The sequence below is a fragment of the Aegilops tauschii genome, chromosome 7, assembly GCF_002575655.3.
Source record: "Aegilops tauschii subsp. strangulata cultivar AL8/78 chromosome 7, Aet v6.0, whole genome shotgun sequence".
Classification (NCBI taxonomy): domain Eukaryota; kingdom Viridiplantae; phylum Streptophyta; class Magnoliopsida; order Poales; family Poaceae; genus Aegilops; species Aegilops tauschii.
The window spans coordinates 454,928,427-454,942,878 of NC_053041.3; the positions used below are offsets into that span (position 1 = coordinate 454,928,427).

The following is a 14,452-nucleotide window of genomic DNA, read 5'->3' on the forward strand; positions in this document are numbered from 1 at the left end:
GCCCAACCGGAGCCGACCAGCCAAACCACCGCCCAACACCATGCGCCATCGCGGTTGCGCCGCCACCCACATTGTCTCACTACGAGCACCAACACGAGGCCAAGAAGACCGGAGAGAAGAGCCAAGCAACGGGAGCAGCAACACCAAGGCTGAGCGGGAGGGAACCATCTCCTCCACTGTCGTGTGAGAGGCCCGCGCCTCCGGCACAGCCGCGGTTGCCGTTCGGACACGGCAGCGGGGCAAACCAGGCCACCCCTGGCCTGGCCAGGCCCGAAACGGGCCAGCTAAGCCCCGTCGGCCACGCTGCAGCAGGCCGGCGCCGACACCGCTAGCACCCCGCCGCTCAACGCTGCTTCCCCGCCTCCCGGAAGTCTCGCCGCGGACCCGCCCAGGCCCAGATGGGGCCCGTAGGGCCCAGATCTGGGTCGAGCGCCGCCGCCAGGACCCGCCGCTGCGCCACCCCGCCACCAACGACGACGCCGCCGTCCAGCCGCCCACCCACGCCGCGCCGGGGAACCCCGCCGCCACCCGGTCCATCGCCGCCTAGGAGCACCCCCCGGTGCAGCTCAGCCCCGCGCCGGAGAGCCACCGGGAAGGGAAGGTGAGGGGGCCGCCGCCACCAGCGACCCTGGGGCTAGGGCGGCCGGCTAGCAACGGCGGCAGGAGGAAGGGGAGAGGTGGGGGCTGGAGGAGGGAGCAGGCGATGCGCGGCGGTCGCCCGCCAGGGCGACGCGGTCGCGAGGGGGGAGGAGGTAGCTATGATAGGTTGTGCCGATTACTAGTTTATACTTGTGTCAAAAGAAAAAGGATTCTCACTCGCAAAATTTTTAAATTTTTTTTTACTAGTTTCATCCAATGTGACATGGAGTTTGTGAGCTCGAGCTCACATGAGCTCGACTGAACAATAAATTTCAAAAGAACAGTATAAAATTTTAAAAACTGGATTTTCTTTTGCAAGAAACATTGATGTTTTTTCTACACGCGTGCAAATTTTCGCAATGAAGTCACATTCGTTGAGGTGTGAAAAATGCTCCAAAAAGTGTGTTTTGAAAGCATTTTGGAACACTGTTTTTTTTCACACCTGCATGATGTGTTTTCATCATGAAAGTTTGGACACGTGTAGAAAAATATCAATGTTTCTTGTCAAAAAAATCCACAATTTTTAAAATTTTGTCACTATTCTTTTGGAATTTACTGTTCACTCGAGCTCACAAATAGCACTTTTGTGTCTCATGCAAATATTATACTCATACAACCATTTGAAACCACACTAAAACAATAAATGAGGTCCGGTTCAATGAATGATTTCATATTCCCATTTTATTGCGTCAGTACCTACTGTGAGATTGACTGGCAAAGATGAATCGAATTACTGTACTCTCTAAAAACAATATAAATAAGCACTTTTCAAACTTTAACTATTTTGATATTTTTCAGAGAGTTGAACTTGGCTAAGGCTTGACTCGGCTCAAACGAGCCGTCCCTCTAGTCACTTAACACATGGGGTGTGTTTTCTTTTTTCTTAAAATCGCATGGAACTGTGTTGTTTTTTACCCTGGTGCTAAATGCTGTGTATTTATGCCATTTTCCTCTAAATCAAATTAGAATATTTCATCACAATGTCAAATGTATCTTATTTCATTGTTTTTATAAAGAATGCATGCGCACACGCATAAGGGCAACTCCAAGTGGAATGCCAAATAGACGGCACCAAATGTCTGCGGACATGTTCAAACGTGTCCGTGGACGACGGGCGAGACACCGACCATCCAACCGGAGTCACCATAAGTCCAGACCATTTGAAACGAAACGCGCACAAACATGGGAGAAATTGAAGCAAAACTGACAAAATTTAAACAAGCTTTGATATATTACAACCAACGTAAAAAAATTAAACAAGTTTAATCTAAATTTAAACCAATCCTAACTAAAACTAGGCAAGGTACCGAAACGGTGAACTTGTAGGGACGCCTTTGAGGCCATTGGCACCCCGTCGTCATTTGCGCCTTCGTCTGAGACGTCATCGTCTGACCTGGAGCACGTTGTGCACGATATGAATTGTGTGAGTGAAGTCTATCATCCTTCTCATAAGAGATCAACTTGTAGTTGTGTTGATATCCCACACAATGCAGTGTGTTTTGGGATTTCAGTCCGGGTACTCGTCGAGGGTGAGATCCTCATGCACAACCACTAGCGCATAATGACGATTCTTCTCCTCCTCGGCGATGAGGACGGCCTCCTTCCCCACTTGCTCTTCGTCAAATGTCCGCACTTTCTCCTCCGAGAGCGGCACCCATGCCGCTCGCAGGGGAACCGACATCCCAGAGTGGCATCCGATTAACGGAGCTGTCCTCGGATCTGGAGTCGGGCACCGACAACCACTTCTCGGTGTTGCACCTGGCCATCGTGGTGGTCGGAGGTGTGATGGTGTGCAGCGGCCGGTGGATATGTGAGAGAGGGTGAGGATTGTGCGGGTAGGGTTTGCAGAGGAGAAGCCGGTCCAATTTTAAAGCTGGAGTAGGCTTCTCGGTCGGTGTGCCACCATGAATGCGGGTAGGCTGAAGACCGGTTTGCCGGAGTGAATGTGAAGCCGATGTGGTCGAAGAAGGTTGTGGGCCTGGGGCGTTGGAGTTCGACGTGACGGGCGTATATTGCAACCCCCCTCCCCGCCCTAATTGTTGTCGGTTTACGGGCGGTCTAAATAAATTTGATGACCGCAGTTGGACGTCAAAATTGTGCTGACCGTCCGCTTTGAAATCTACTGTCGATTTGGAGAGATCCGCGTTGGAGTTACCCTAATTGGCTAATTGCAAAAATGCCCCTACAAGTTTTTTTTCCGTGCAGCTTGCAATTTTGACCGAGAAAAAAACTCATTAACCCCCGCGCCGCTCCGATCTTCTTTTCCGGCGACGGCGGCGGTGGAGGCGGCGGTGGCAGTTTGGCTTCGCTCTTCCTTGGTCTGAGGATCTCCACCCGCAGGTATTCTTCTTTCCAAATACTCCTCCTCTACTGCAGTGGCGTGGAGTGAAGATCTATCCTAACATGGGTTAATTCCTTGGAATTGTCGCTGACGAAACCTAGCTTGGATTGCGTAAAGAAACCCTAGCTTTGATTGTTCTGGGTTGATTCTCCTTTACTGCGGCAAATTTGATCCAAATTCCTCTTCTCCTTTTCGGTTTGTGCAGGATTTGGTTGCCGTGCGGTGGTCGGCCGGCTAGGGCAGGCGGCGGGGCCGGTCTCCTCGCTCATGCAGAATCGAGTACAATCCCATCCTGCCGGAGCCTCGTCCTCTGCCTCCAGCGGCGGAGACGGCTCTGGTTCAGGCTTCTGCCTCAGTGATATAAGTCAGTTTTCTTCTGTCAACCCCTTCACATCATTGATGAACTCGTATCAACGAATCTGGTACAACCGTACAATGCCATATTGCAGTGGAAATTGACGCTGGCAGCGGAGGAGACCACAAAGCACCGGGCTCCCCGAGGTCCAAGCATTCCGCTACCGAGCAGAGACGTCGCTGCAAAATCAATGAGAGGCAAGCCCCCAAATGCCCACCCTAGCCGATCCATTATGAACTATATTATTCTTTCTGTGATATTACCCCCTATCTGTCGACAACCGTTAGCATTACTAACTGCAATGCAGATTTCAGATACTTCGTGATCTTGTACCACAAAGCGACCAGAAGAGAGATAAGGCCACATTCCTTTTGGAGGTCCTTGTTTTCTTCCCTTTCTCATGACTCCCTTTCCCCTATTTTGATAAGGATACCTGTGTATGTACTCCAGTGCACATATGAAGCAGTTGTTATCCTCTGCAGGTGATTGAATATGTCAAATTCTTACAAGAAAAGGTACAAAAGCATGAAGCATGTGCTGGTGGAGACTGGAGCCAAGAAAATACAAAATTGGCGCCTTGGGTAATCCACATTTCACTGGTCTCCCCTATTCATTACAGAAGCGTGCCTGCTATTTGCTATGCCATGCCAGTTCAAATTTGTGTGGTAAAGAATAATAAGAAAAACAAAATACTAAATTGGTACCTTGGGTAATCCACATTTCACTGGCCTCCCCTATTCATTTCATAAGCATGCCTGCTATTTGCTATGCCATGACAGTCAAATTTGTATGTGAAAGAATTGTACATGAAAGTATCATATATGGCAGCCTAAATAAAGATTAACATGACAGCCATTACAATTTGCACCACTAAAGCATCAACAGAAATTATAGATTATTACAAATTTACTTTCCAGTACACATTCAGGAGAAATGTGTCCGGTTCGTCTATTAGATCCGCAACTAGCAACTTATTTCATTGCTGTTCACTGGAAATCTGTAACTCCAAAATCCTATGCAGCCGAGTAGAAAATTCTACCATAGAATTTCCGTGATGGAAAGTGTGCAAAGGTGAAGTTCACTATAATTTAGCACTGCAAATCTTTTGAATTTTGTCAGCAAGTAGTGACTAACGTTCACTGTGGGTATATGCACAATGATTCAGTCATAAGTAATTAACCGAATTATTCTGTTCAGAAAAAAATATTAAACCAATAATTGTAACTCATACATCATACTGTGATTTATGGGTGTCATATTTTACTGCCTGTGCTAAAAAATATACACTGCTGAACAGCAGCGCAGTATCTCATATTTAACTTCTGATATGTTAGTTGAAATCAAATATTGACGTGTTAAGAAAAAATCAGGCTAAATCTGATGTTATCATTTCCACGCAGTCAATAATTGGAAATTTTATATTAGCTGTTAAAGTTAGGGATGTTTCACTGCACTCTTTCTAGGTATGTTTCTGAACAGATGGATTAATAGCGTTCAACAATGCCTGGGGTTGAAACCTTAAAATTATTGAAATAACATGTTATATTATAACAGAGTAGCAATCGAGTACCAGTTGACCTCATGCCAGGTGTAGCACCCACAACAAAAATTTGCTCTGCTGGGAACTTTCTGGACAACAGCATCCCCACCATGCCAGAAATGCTGCAAAATGCTGAAACGGTAGTAGAACCAGCCAAGTTAAATGCAGGTATACGTAGATAATATGGTCTGTGTGAGTTGTTAGCCTTTTAGATTGTACTATTCAACAACGAGTGCTAATTGCTCTCATTTTTTCTCAGATATTGTAGAATCACAGTACCAGTCCCAATGGCAAGAGCTTTCATGTCCAGCGGATTGCCTTGTGGACAGTGAAATGAGCAATGAAAAAGAAGAATTGACTATAGATGAGGGTACCATAACTGTTTCCAGCGTGTACTCCCAAAAGTATATTTCTAGCCTCCGCAAAATTCTCTGAAATTTTCCTTACTGATAATGCTGCTAGTAGTTTTAGAGTTACTGGAACGAAGAAAGGGATTGCTATTATTTATGGTACATATAATGTTAACTGCAAAAGATTTCTCAACTTGTTCTTGCCTGATATTTTATTCATTTCTTCGAACTCCAGTGTGTGTATGATGGAAAAAAGTAAATGCATAAATATTTACCCGAGTCGCCTCCGATGCCCCAATATAAGGTGTCATATCCGTATCTGATACCTATATCGAATACATATTATGCCATGGATACACTTGGATACATATCCACCCAGTATTGGGTTGGGCAAATACACATGTGTTATTCGCGCTGCAGTTCATAAGAAGTGATTCCATATGTTTACATCTTTTTGTTAACCTTGAGGATGGAATTATCTTCGTCATCCATTTAGATGCATTTTCTTTTCTGATCAATTGCTCTGCATTTGGTATTCCTACATGTTCTTTTGACATTCATCTTGAACAGCTTTGACTCACACAACCATTATTTGTAATTCTTCTTAAACAGCCTATTTACAGCTTTGACTAATGCAATGGAAAATTTGGGCATCGATTTGTCACAAGCTAGCGTCACCGTGAATGTCAATCTGGGCAGGAGAGCAATTTCCAGGTCTACTAATATATCCAGTGCAAAGGTAACTGAAATAGTTTGAAATGTGTCTATCATGGAATATATTTATTTAGCATATAGAAAAAAAATCAAGAAAGGAGTCATGATTACCAGCCTAACTTTGTTCTCAATCACAATATGGTCTATGGTTAATACAGTGGCACATGTGATACACTTAGAGGCTGGACCTTAGAAACACAAACTGTTATCCATATATGTAATACAAAGTATTATTCTAAAACCTAGTATGTTTTTGTAAAACGGAAGTATAATAGAGATGGCAAATAGTAGGTTCTTGCTATTGCAAAAATCAATTTACTTGTAATTTTTTTTATTGAAGGACTTGTGTTATGCAAGCGCCGTCCATTTTTATTTTACTACCGGCTGTTTGCTAATGCCCTTTTGTATGTCAAATTTTGTGGTAGGTGTGACATCATCAAGCAAAATGCATACTAATAATAAAATTGGTGATGCGCTTTCCATAGACAGAACTGTAACCAACAGTTTATCGTCTTTTTTTTTTGTTCAATGTTGCCCATTATTCATTCATGTACTCGCCTGATCTTATTTCTTTAAATGGGAGCAGAAAGACATGCCAGCCACAAACTAAATCATGCAAGGTACTGGGCAGGCCAAAAGCTGTTAGGAATCTGAGGAAGCGTTGAAGAGGCGGTCTAGTAGGAGCCATTTCCCTGGAGAATTCTCGTCTCTGACTTGGTTTTTTGTATAAACCCTTTCTGCTATATCTTCCTGTGGCCCTCCCTTGATCCTCGTTGATTGTAAAATAAATTGAAATATGTGAAAGCATACTATATTATGTGCACATTTGTTGTATATGATGTTAGCTGACTGTCGGTCTGTCTGGAAACTACTACAGGCTATTCGGTAAAAGGAAAACCTGCAACACTTTATTTTGTTTGCAAGTCAAAAAACTACAGCTTCCCTCCAGCGACGAGAGCTCTTTCCCATGTCTCCCTACACTACACCCACGGTCACCACCAACAGAAAACGGTTTCTGGATAATTTTAATTCTGGCTGGTGAGTTGTTCTGTGAACTTTGTCCAAACGATAAATTCTGCGACATTGGAATTTGATATAGCAGATGGCTACAGCCCTAGAAACAAGCGGAAAACCTTGGAATTTGATAACATTGCCCGAATCAGCACCAGACCAAGGCCCTTGGGTAATGACGATCGCAAAAAGCGTACGAGATTCCTAAGAACCACAGGCTATTACAACCACGACAACGATCAAACTCTCAAGATTCAGCAACCTACCAAACCGGCACAAGATCGTGACCAACGGGTGATGGCAACTAAACCTACATCCATATTTACAAGCAAACTACCTCTGTGACATCTCACTGTATCATCTCCATCCTCTTCTCTTCCTGGCGCTGACTGTTGTTCTGTTTAAACCTAACTACTATAGAAAAATGAGTTGCAAGGAAAAGGGCCTTCAGCTGTTGTCAGTGTAGTCTTGCAGCCTCTGCCCTATAATATAGCGCTCATCCCTGATAGAATCGTGGAGTTTCACCAGGGCACCCCAGAATACCTTGGCAAGGTAGCAGAGCCCACAAAAGGCGAGGCTGCCCAGCCATGCAAAATGGTACACCGCCGAGTTCACCGCAGCAGAGTAACCAAACCTTGGGAAAAGGCCCTTCACAAGCACATAAGGAACACCTAGAACAATCACTAGCTTCATGGTGATAGGCATCAATATATCTTGCAAGACCCACTTTGCCCTCAACCCTGCAAAGCCATCGTCCTTTGCCCGAGTAAGCTTCCAGTCCCATCTTCCATCAATGAAATGAGCCAGGAAAGGCGCGTCCCTTGTCCAATGAGCCTTCAACAATGGTAACAAAAATATCTAATTAGAATAACTTGGCAAATTACCAGCAAACTACATTAAGTAACCATGTGCCCATTGCAAGATCAGTCAGAATAGAAACTCAGCCATCATTGGGCGGATATTGGCAGTTGATACTTGATAGCATGCTTGAGGCGGCACGGGAGACGGGTTAAATATTGCAGGCTTTCTCAATGGGAAGAGTCAATTGCAAAATTATTGGGACTAATAACGACAAAACAGCTTTGCAAGTGAGATCGACTAAAATAAAAATATGCACTGTTCATTTTGATAATTCGCTTTAGCAAGGAAACTATGCATTTTGCAACTGGTACAATTTGGGTGTCATGTAGTCCCTCCGTTCCTGGTTTTAGTTCGAACTAAAACCACGACAAGTATTTTGGAACGGAGGGAGTAGAAAATTTTCCCAAATAAGTGTGATCGCCTGATTAGTGCCAAGTTTGGTACATACACGATAAATACAAGTTAAGAGGTCAGAAAAGTGACAAGACAAGTTGCATCTCACCAAATTAGTCCAGAATTTCAGCAATAGCAGCCCCAGGAACCAAATGCTGAAAAGGTCTAGAACTGGAATGTCATCAGCGGGCACAATGAAGGGTGACATCACTAGAAAATCAACCAGGAACTTGAAGGGTGATATCAGGAGAAAATCAACCAGCAGTCCTATCAGAATGGGAATGATAACAATCTGGCAACAAACAACAAGTCACTGAACTGTATCTCAAAATAAAATAAATAAAAATGAAACCACCTCAATTAAAATGCTCACCCATATGAACAAAAGAGGAGAGCTCTTCAGAGCAGTTATACCCCACTTGCAGATAACAGAAGCTAGAAGGCATGTTCTCCCAGAAGTCATGTAGACAAATGATTCTCTAGAGGCGGCAATAATAGTTGATATGGTGCAAAATCCAACAGCAAATGCAAATAGATCTAAAAGAAAGATTGCCCAAGTAAGCCCAAATAAGATGAATAACATAAACAAATATTTACTTCATTTACAGAGGAATTTCAGTGATCATAAGCAATTATTACCATTGAACTTAAATCCGCCTGCTACTGGCAGCTGAGGGATGGCCAACAATAATGCACGCCCAACTGAGATTGGAAAGATAAGCACAACAGTGTTGAATATCACAACAGTCAACCATGCTAGCACTACAAGCAGTGTCATTCGAACTGCAACAGATCTCCTGTTACAATGTGTAAGAAGGGTAAATATCTTCTAAAAATATTGCGCAGCCAACATCTTGAGTTTGCAAAATTAGTTTAATGGTAAAAAATGAGCAGGCAAGTATAGCAAATAAAAACGAGATTAGGAAAAAAAACCCAAGAAAATATAATTTATTTTGACTGAAGACTAAAATTGCCATAATGAAGATGCAGCAACGGCACATATTTGTTTCTTGAAGTTTCGTTTTTACACCATCCAGAGTGCCCGTATGAAAGTAATATCAGACAGTACAACCCTATATGGATTTCACTTCAATATTTGATCCAGCTGTACAAGTTTGAGGATCCAAATATTCGATTTTCCAGTTCTGTGACATACTTGAACCACCTATGCAATGTTTAACCCCCAAAAATGGAAATTGCTGTGACAAGACACATTTGGGAAGATATATACCGAGATAGACCAAACACCAACACTACTGCCTATCCACCAGAATGCATGTATCTTAAATGAATAGTCAACAATGAAATCATAAAGAAATAAAATTAGATCATAAGTATTAGAGAATGGGTGTGGCAGCATCAGGCTACAAATAGTGGAGAATGTACAGTCCCTTGAATGGACAAAAATATGGGAGTTTACCTATTAGCCATAGCTTCACAAGTGCTGCCATACTGGTCATTTGGTGCGACACTATTACTAACCTCATGTCCACAGGCTCCATTAGGCTGGACAATCAACAAATCTAATAGATCAAGAGCTTGTCCAGTAGTGGCAAACCAATTTCGCAGTATCTTCTCCACCAGTTTGCGAGGTTGAAGGTATTTGAGTGTATTGCAAATGAGAAAGCTCAGAAGAACAATGCCAGAAAGTAACTCTGCATAGGTCCGTGGCGCTTGCCAAAATGATGTGCCCTTAATAGGAGGATCGAAGTAGCTACAGTTCATAATATTAAAATAAATGTGTTGAATCGCCAAAGACTGGCAGATGCATAAGATGATGAAGAAGAAAAAGAATACTTACGTGATATCTAATGGGAACAACTTAGGTGCCAATCCACCAGCGATTTGAACGGGAACAAGAAAGACCATACCAACATTGATAATGCCAGCAAAAAGACGAGGAAGCTTCTTGAAAGAAATAATATAGAATGGTTCGCGCATGCATAGTTTCACATTATGCTCTTCAGCAAGATGGAAAAATGGAATACTAACTCCTGGCCTCAGTATCTATTCACAAGCAAACAAAAAATCACTGTTACACCCCTGAAACATATACCACATGCACTATGAAATGATGAGACCACAAATACAGTACGATAAATACCGGGCGAAGAAGACTGGACAACTTGGAGCGTAGTATCAAAAAGATGCATCCAGTAAGCCAATGTAGAGTAATAGAAGAAAAGGATGAAGTCCACAGAAGTTTGAACCTTTGATGTATTGTTGCACCAAACATTTTCGAAGTACAGATATCAAGAGACCAGCCAAAGAGCAAGGGGAGTACTATAACCATGTTTATGACATTAAGAGAAAAGTTGGCAAAAGTGATCAAATTTGCGACCCCTCTGAAGAACATTTGGCAGAGAGAGAATGTCTTGCGGACCATTACATGTATACGATGCAGCCATCTAAAGGGGCTCAACAACCAGCATATCCCATCAGCCAAGATCTTGAAGAAAATGGCAATCAGAAGGCGCTCTCCCCTTGAGTATTGATGGAAAGTATGCATCCCAGCAAAAGTTACACCCAGTGAAAAGATAAATCCATATCCAATTAAAAGGATATAAGCTGTTGAAGCGTATGAGTTGACATCATCCACATTTCCAAAATTGAAACACGAAACGCACCATAGGATTATCCTTCCCAACGTGAAGGGAACAAAACCAAACATGAAAGCAATGCCTATGTCAACTATTACCACCTGAATAGAAAATTATTTAGTTAGAATTTTCCACAAGTAAGTATATTAAAAAAGATAAGCAGAAGACATCTGTAGCCTCCATCCTACAAAAGCAATAAAGCATCCACATGTGGTGTTGAAGCATTCTCCAAAAATGTTATAGATAAAACCATGGTGGAGCTAGCCCAACAAGGTAACAAAAGCTACTGCAACAGCACAATGATTAAAGCACCAAGGAGGACAAGGTTAGCCACTCATGGTGGTGCACTCAAAATAATGGCCTAAGAAATCCTAAACCTACATATTAGGAATAGTCATCCAACATTGCAATTTCTACGCCTCCAGGGTCCAGACTGATGGACAGCAAACCATATAGATGATGTCTCGCCCAATTGCAGGGTAGGAAAAAGGTAAAGAACTGAACGCCATCCAGTTTACAAAAGAACTCGTACTATTTTGGTCCATGTGATGACCAAATCATTTAAGTTTTGCTATTACTAGCAATAGCCAGGACCGTAAGCGGCATCTTCACCTTGAACTGGAGTTATACTCTACCATGACCAATGTTAAGCAAAACCATGACAAGATGTGCTTAATCTCTAAAATATTTTTTTTGCGAGTAATCTCTAGAGTATAACTTCACTAATCAGTACTCTACTACTGCAAGTAGAATGTAGAATCCTCCCATCACAGTAAACAAGAAACAGCAGTTGGTGTTTGATGAAAAAAAACCTTAATGCCAGGCTCTTGTGAATTACAATTTGCTTCTCTACTTAGTCATAAGATGTGAAAAGCTTGTGGACGTTCCCTCAAAAAAAGGAAAACGATAAATGTACAGTCAGAGGACGCTGGGGAGATCAAAGCAAGAAGCGTACCATCAAGGAAGCTTCGACAGTATGCAGCGCAAGGACTTGCAGGCTATCCAATCCCCCAAATCTGTTCTGAAGGTGAGTTTCCAGGCGAGCAACCCAGAGAGCAAGTGGAGCAACAGCATCAGCACCAATTCTGGCAAGCCCGTTAAGCTGTCTAAAATGGCCAAGGTCCCTGACGAAGGCTCTTCTGATAGAAACACAGGCGAATATGGTATCCACGGAAGGCATGAACCTGAACCTGTAGAACCCATCTGCGAAGGAGGTGGCAGAGAGACGGAGGGAGAGCAGGTGTCGCACTTGAGCAAAGCTCCTGGAGAGAGCGAGGCGCCATGTCCAGAGAGTGGTGACGGGCATGATGAATTCCCAGACGAGGACCGCGACGACGAGGGAGAGCAGCACGATGACCCAGCCCATGACCTTGTTGGCCAGGCCGAGCATGAACTCGGAAAGGGGCAGCCTCGCAGGAGCGTTTGGAGCGTAGAGAGGGCTGATGGTGATCTCGCGGCTGCACACCTGATCGAACGAGCACAGAAACATGAGCACCGCGTCGAATTGGAACTCGGAGATCAGCTAAGCGCAGACCACACAGCAGCAACAGCGTGAAATCGAAATTACTAGCAAACGAGGGCATGGACCATTCATGGCGGATATGATCGATGCCGAGTGAGGGTAGGCGGAGGGGAGGACTAGAGGGGTACCTCGCACCGAGATTGGCGGCTGGTGGCGAGCCATCGGAGGAGGCAGTCGTCGTGGACGAACCTGATGCTGCCGCTGCAGGCGCAGGGGCGGCGCAGAGGGCGATCCGCCTCGGCGGGGAAGCGGCAGATGCGGCACTGGTCCCCATCTTCGTCATCCGAGCCGTCCGCCGCGGAGGAGAGCGCAGTCTCTGGCGGAGGGACGGCAGCCATCCTCGGCGAAGCTTCCCTTGGTCTCTGGTCTCTCCCTCCCCCCTCTCGGAAGAAGACACCTTCCGTGCGCTTCCTCTTTCTCTCGCTTCCTCGGCCGACACCCACCCTAGTTTGTCTTTATTGACTTGCTGTTGCTAACTCTCTCGTACTTTTTCTGAATCACACTTAAGCTCCTTTGATTGATTAAAAGAATCATAGGATTTTCAGAGGATTAGATTTTTTTGAAAATTTGTCTACCTTCGTCGTTCGATTTGTAGGATTGAATCCTGTATAATTTTTCTTCAGAAAATTATTTGTACTACATTTCATAAAAAATCTACCCTCCACTTCAACCTCATGGAAAATTTTCTTTGCCTTCTCTGTGATGCAATCATGCAAACTCAAATTTCGTAGGATTTGAATCAGCATGCCATTCTGATCATGTGTTCTTCTTATTCCTTTGCTTTTACGGTCCTACAAATCGAAGAGGCCCTTCTTAGTTTTCTAGCTTCCTTTGATTCCCAAGACTTCAAAAATGCAATGGAAAAGTTTCATCTAGAGAGACATTTTGTGTGCCCTTTCTAATAATCAGGTTTGAAAAGTATAGCCATGCAACTTGAGTTAAGAATTAACCTTGTTGAGGAATTTGTATCACAAGTTCGACAAGAGAGGTCGAGCTACCAACAAGGATGATAAGTACTCGCCTTAAGCTCAACAACATACATCATTAGTTGCATATGACACATTGTCAAGGTTCGGATAACTTTGCACACACTTCAAAGTTGGCACGTTCTACTAGAAGCCCTTGCTAGCTATCGACTCGGGTTATGAACATGCGGGGTTGCGCTCATAAGGGGTGAGAACTACTCAGGTTATATTCGCATGGATCACTCGGACCACTTGGACTCAGATTGAATCCGAATGGAATATGGGCAGAGTCGTAATGTACCTCAAATGTTGAGCCCATCTCGGGACGTTCATAAGTGGAGGGGCAGAACTCTTGAAATGGCTAGACTGTTCTATGACCTAGTTTTCAGCGCTTCCATACTCATCTCGTGTGACCAGATCTAGCAGTCCGCTGCGTGAGGTTCCTCTCTCTGCGTACGGATACCTTGGATACGTTGCATCTGCGATGCTTGGACGAACCGTTCATGGGATTCACCACAAGGTGTTCGTGGGATATGGTGTTTGTGGGATCGGGAAGTGAATGTAGTACGACTACACTGCTGCGACGTGTTGCACCAACTGTCTTTTCGCTGCCGTCGCCACACGTCTAGTGGTAAATCCGAACCCGTTATCTCTAACCACAACATGTTCCCGGTTTACATGGTAGATTTTTTCTTTAGGCTAGCATAGCATACCGCATGCCCCAACATGTTGCATCCATCGTGGATGAGAGCAAGTCGATCTCTCGACAAATCCTTTTAAGCATGTGAAGAGCGGTGAGGTTGAGTCTCTTATCAATTGTGTCTTGATAAGTCAAATTTCAAGGAACTTTCTATAGACCAACACTTCCCAAAGATAAGATTCCACAGAAAACTTCCAATGAGCATAATGTGTTCCATCCAAGACGGGTGGGGCGGGATTGTGAATATGCGGCGTGCTACTTTGAGAATATATAACTCACTGGGCCCCAAAGTGTAAGGAGTTGCACAGTGTAGGAACTAAGGTTATCAATCCGTAAAAACACCAACAATATGTACAATGATCAGTCTCATATTCAACTGAGAAACTTAACTTGTGCCCCCAATCGTCTTAGTGTGGTTGTCAATATCACATGTCGACCTTGGCTATTAGGCATGTTGCAAG

General features: G+C 44.0%; 2 protein-coding genes across 2 annotated transcripts; one reads left to right on the forward strand and one right to left on the reverse strand.

Annotated features, from left to right (window-relative positions):
* The first annotated feature begins 2,838 nt into the window (after positions 1–2,838).
* On the forward strand, positions 2,839–6,773 carry LOC109763618 (transcription factor BIM2). Its single transcript, XM_020322463.4, has 9 exons — positions 2,839–2,979; positions 3,186–3,344; positions 3,430–3,532; positions 3,643–3,712; positions 3,818–3,916; positions 4,890–5,043; positions 5,135–5,279; positions 5,838–5,964; positions 6,526–6,773. Exons 2-9 carry the CDS (start codon positions 3,248–3,250, stop codon positions 6,547–6,549), a joined length of 819 nt encoding a protein of 272 aa, XP_020178052.1. The 5' UTR covers positions 2,839–2,979; positions 3,186–3,247; the 3' UTR covers positions 6,550–6,773.
* Positions 6,774–7,062: 289 nt separating this feature from the next.
* On the reverse strand, positions 7,063–12,801 carry LOC109763611 (probable E3 ubiquitin ligase SUD1). Its single transcript, XM_020322456.4, has 9 exons — positions 12,455–12,801; positions 11,760–12,269; positions 10,309–10,905; positions 10,006–10,211; positions 9,625–9,918; positions 8,844–9,001; positions 8,578–8,741; positions 8,314–8,496; positions 7,063–7,784 (listed from the first exon to the last, which is right to left on the reverse strand). The coding sequence occupies exons 1-9, from the start codon at positions 12,662–12,664 to the stop codon at positions 7,398–7,400; spliced, it is 2,709 nt and encodes a 902-aa protein (XP_020178045.1). The 5' UTR covers positions 12,665–12,801; the 3' UTR covers positions 7,063–7,397.
* Between the last annotated feature and the right edge of the window lie 1,651 nt (positions 12,802–14,452).

What these genes read in the sequence shown, in the direction of transcription:
- LOC109763618 (XM_020322463.4), top strand. Translation starts at nt 3,248, where the DNA reads ATGCAGAATCGAGTACAATCCCATCCTGCCGGAGCCTCGTCCTCTGCC. An exon ending in ACCAGCCAAGTTAAATGCAG is followed by an intron (nt 5,044 to 5,134) that starts GTATACGTAGAT and finishes ATTTTTTCTCAG; the next exon opens with ATATTGTAGAATCACAGTAC. An exon ending in TCCAGCGTGTACTCCCAAAA is followed by an intron (nt 5,280 to 5,837) that starts GTATATTTCTAG and finishes CTTCTTAAACAG; the next exon opens with CCTATTTACAGCTTTGACTA.
- LOC109763611 (XM_020322456.4), bottom strand. Translation starts at nt 12,664, where the DNA reads ATGGCTGCCGTCCCTCCGCCAGAGACTGCGCTCTCCTCCGCGGCGGAC. An exon ending in TGTGAAGCTATGGCTAATAG is followed by an intron (nt 9,002 to 9,624) that starts GTAAACTCCCAT and finishes ACATTGTAACAG; the next exon opens with GAGATCTGTTGCAGTTCGAA. An exon ending in AGGCGGATTTAAGTTCAATG is followed by an intron (nt 8,742 to 8,843) that starts GTAATAATTGCT and finishes TCTTTCTTTTAG; the next exon opens with ATCTATTTGCATTTGCTGTT.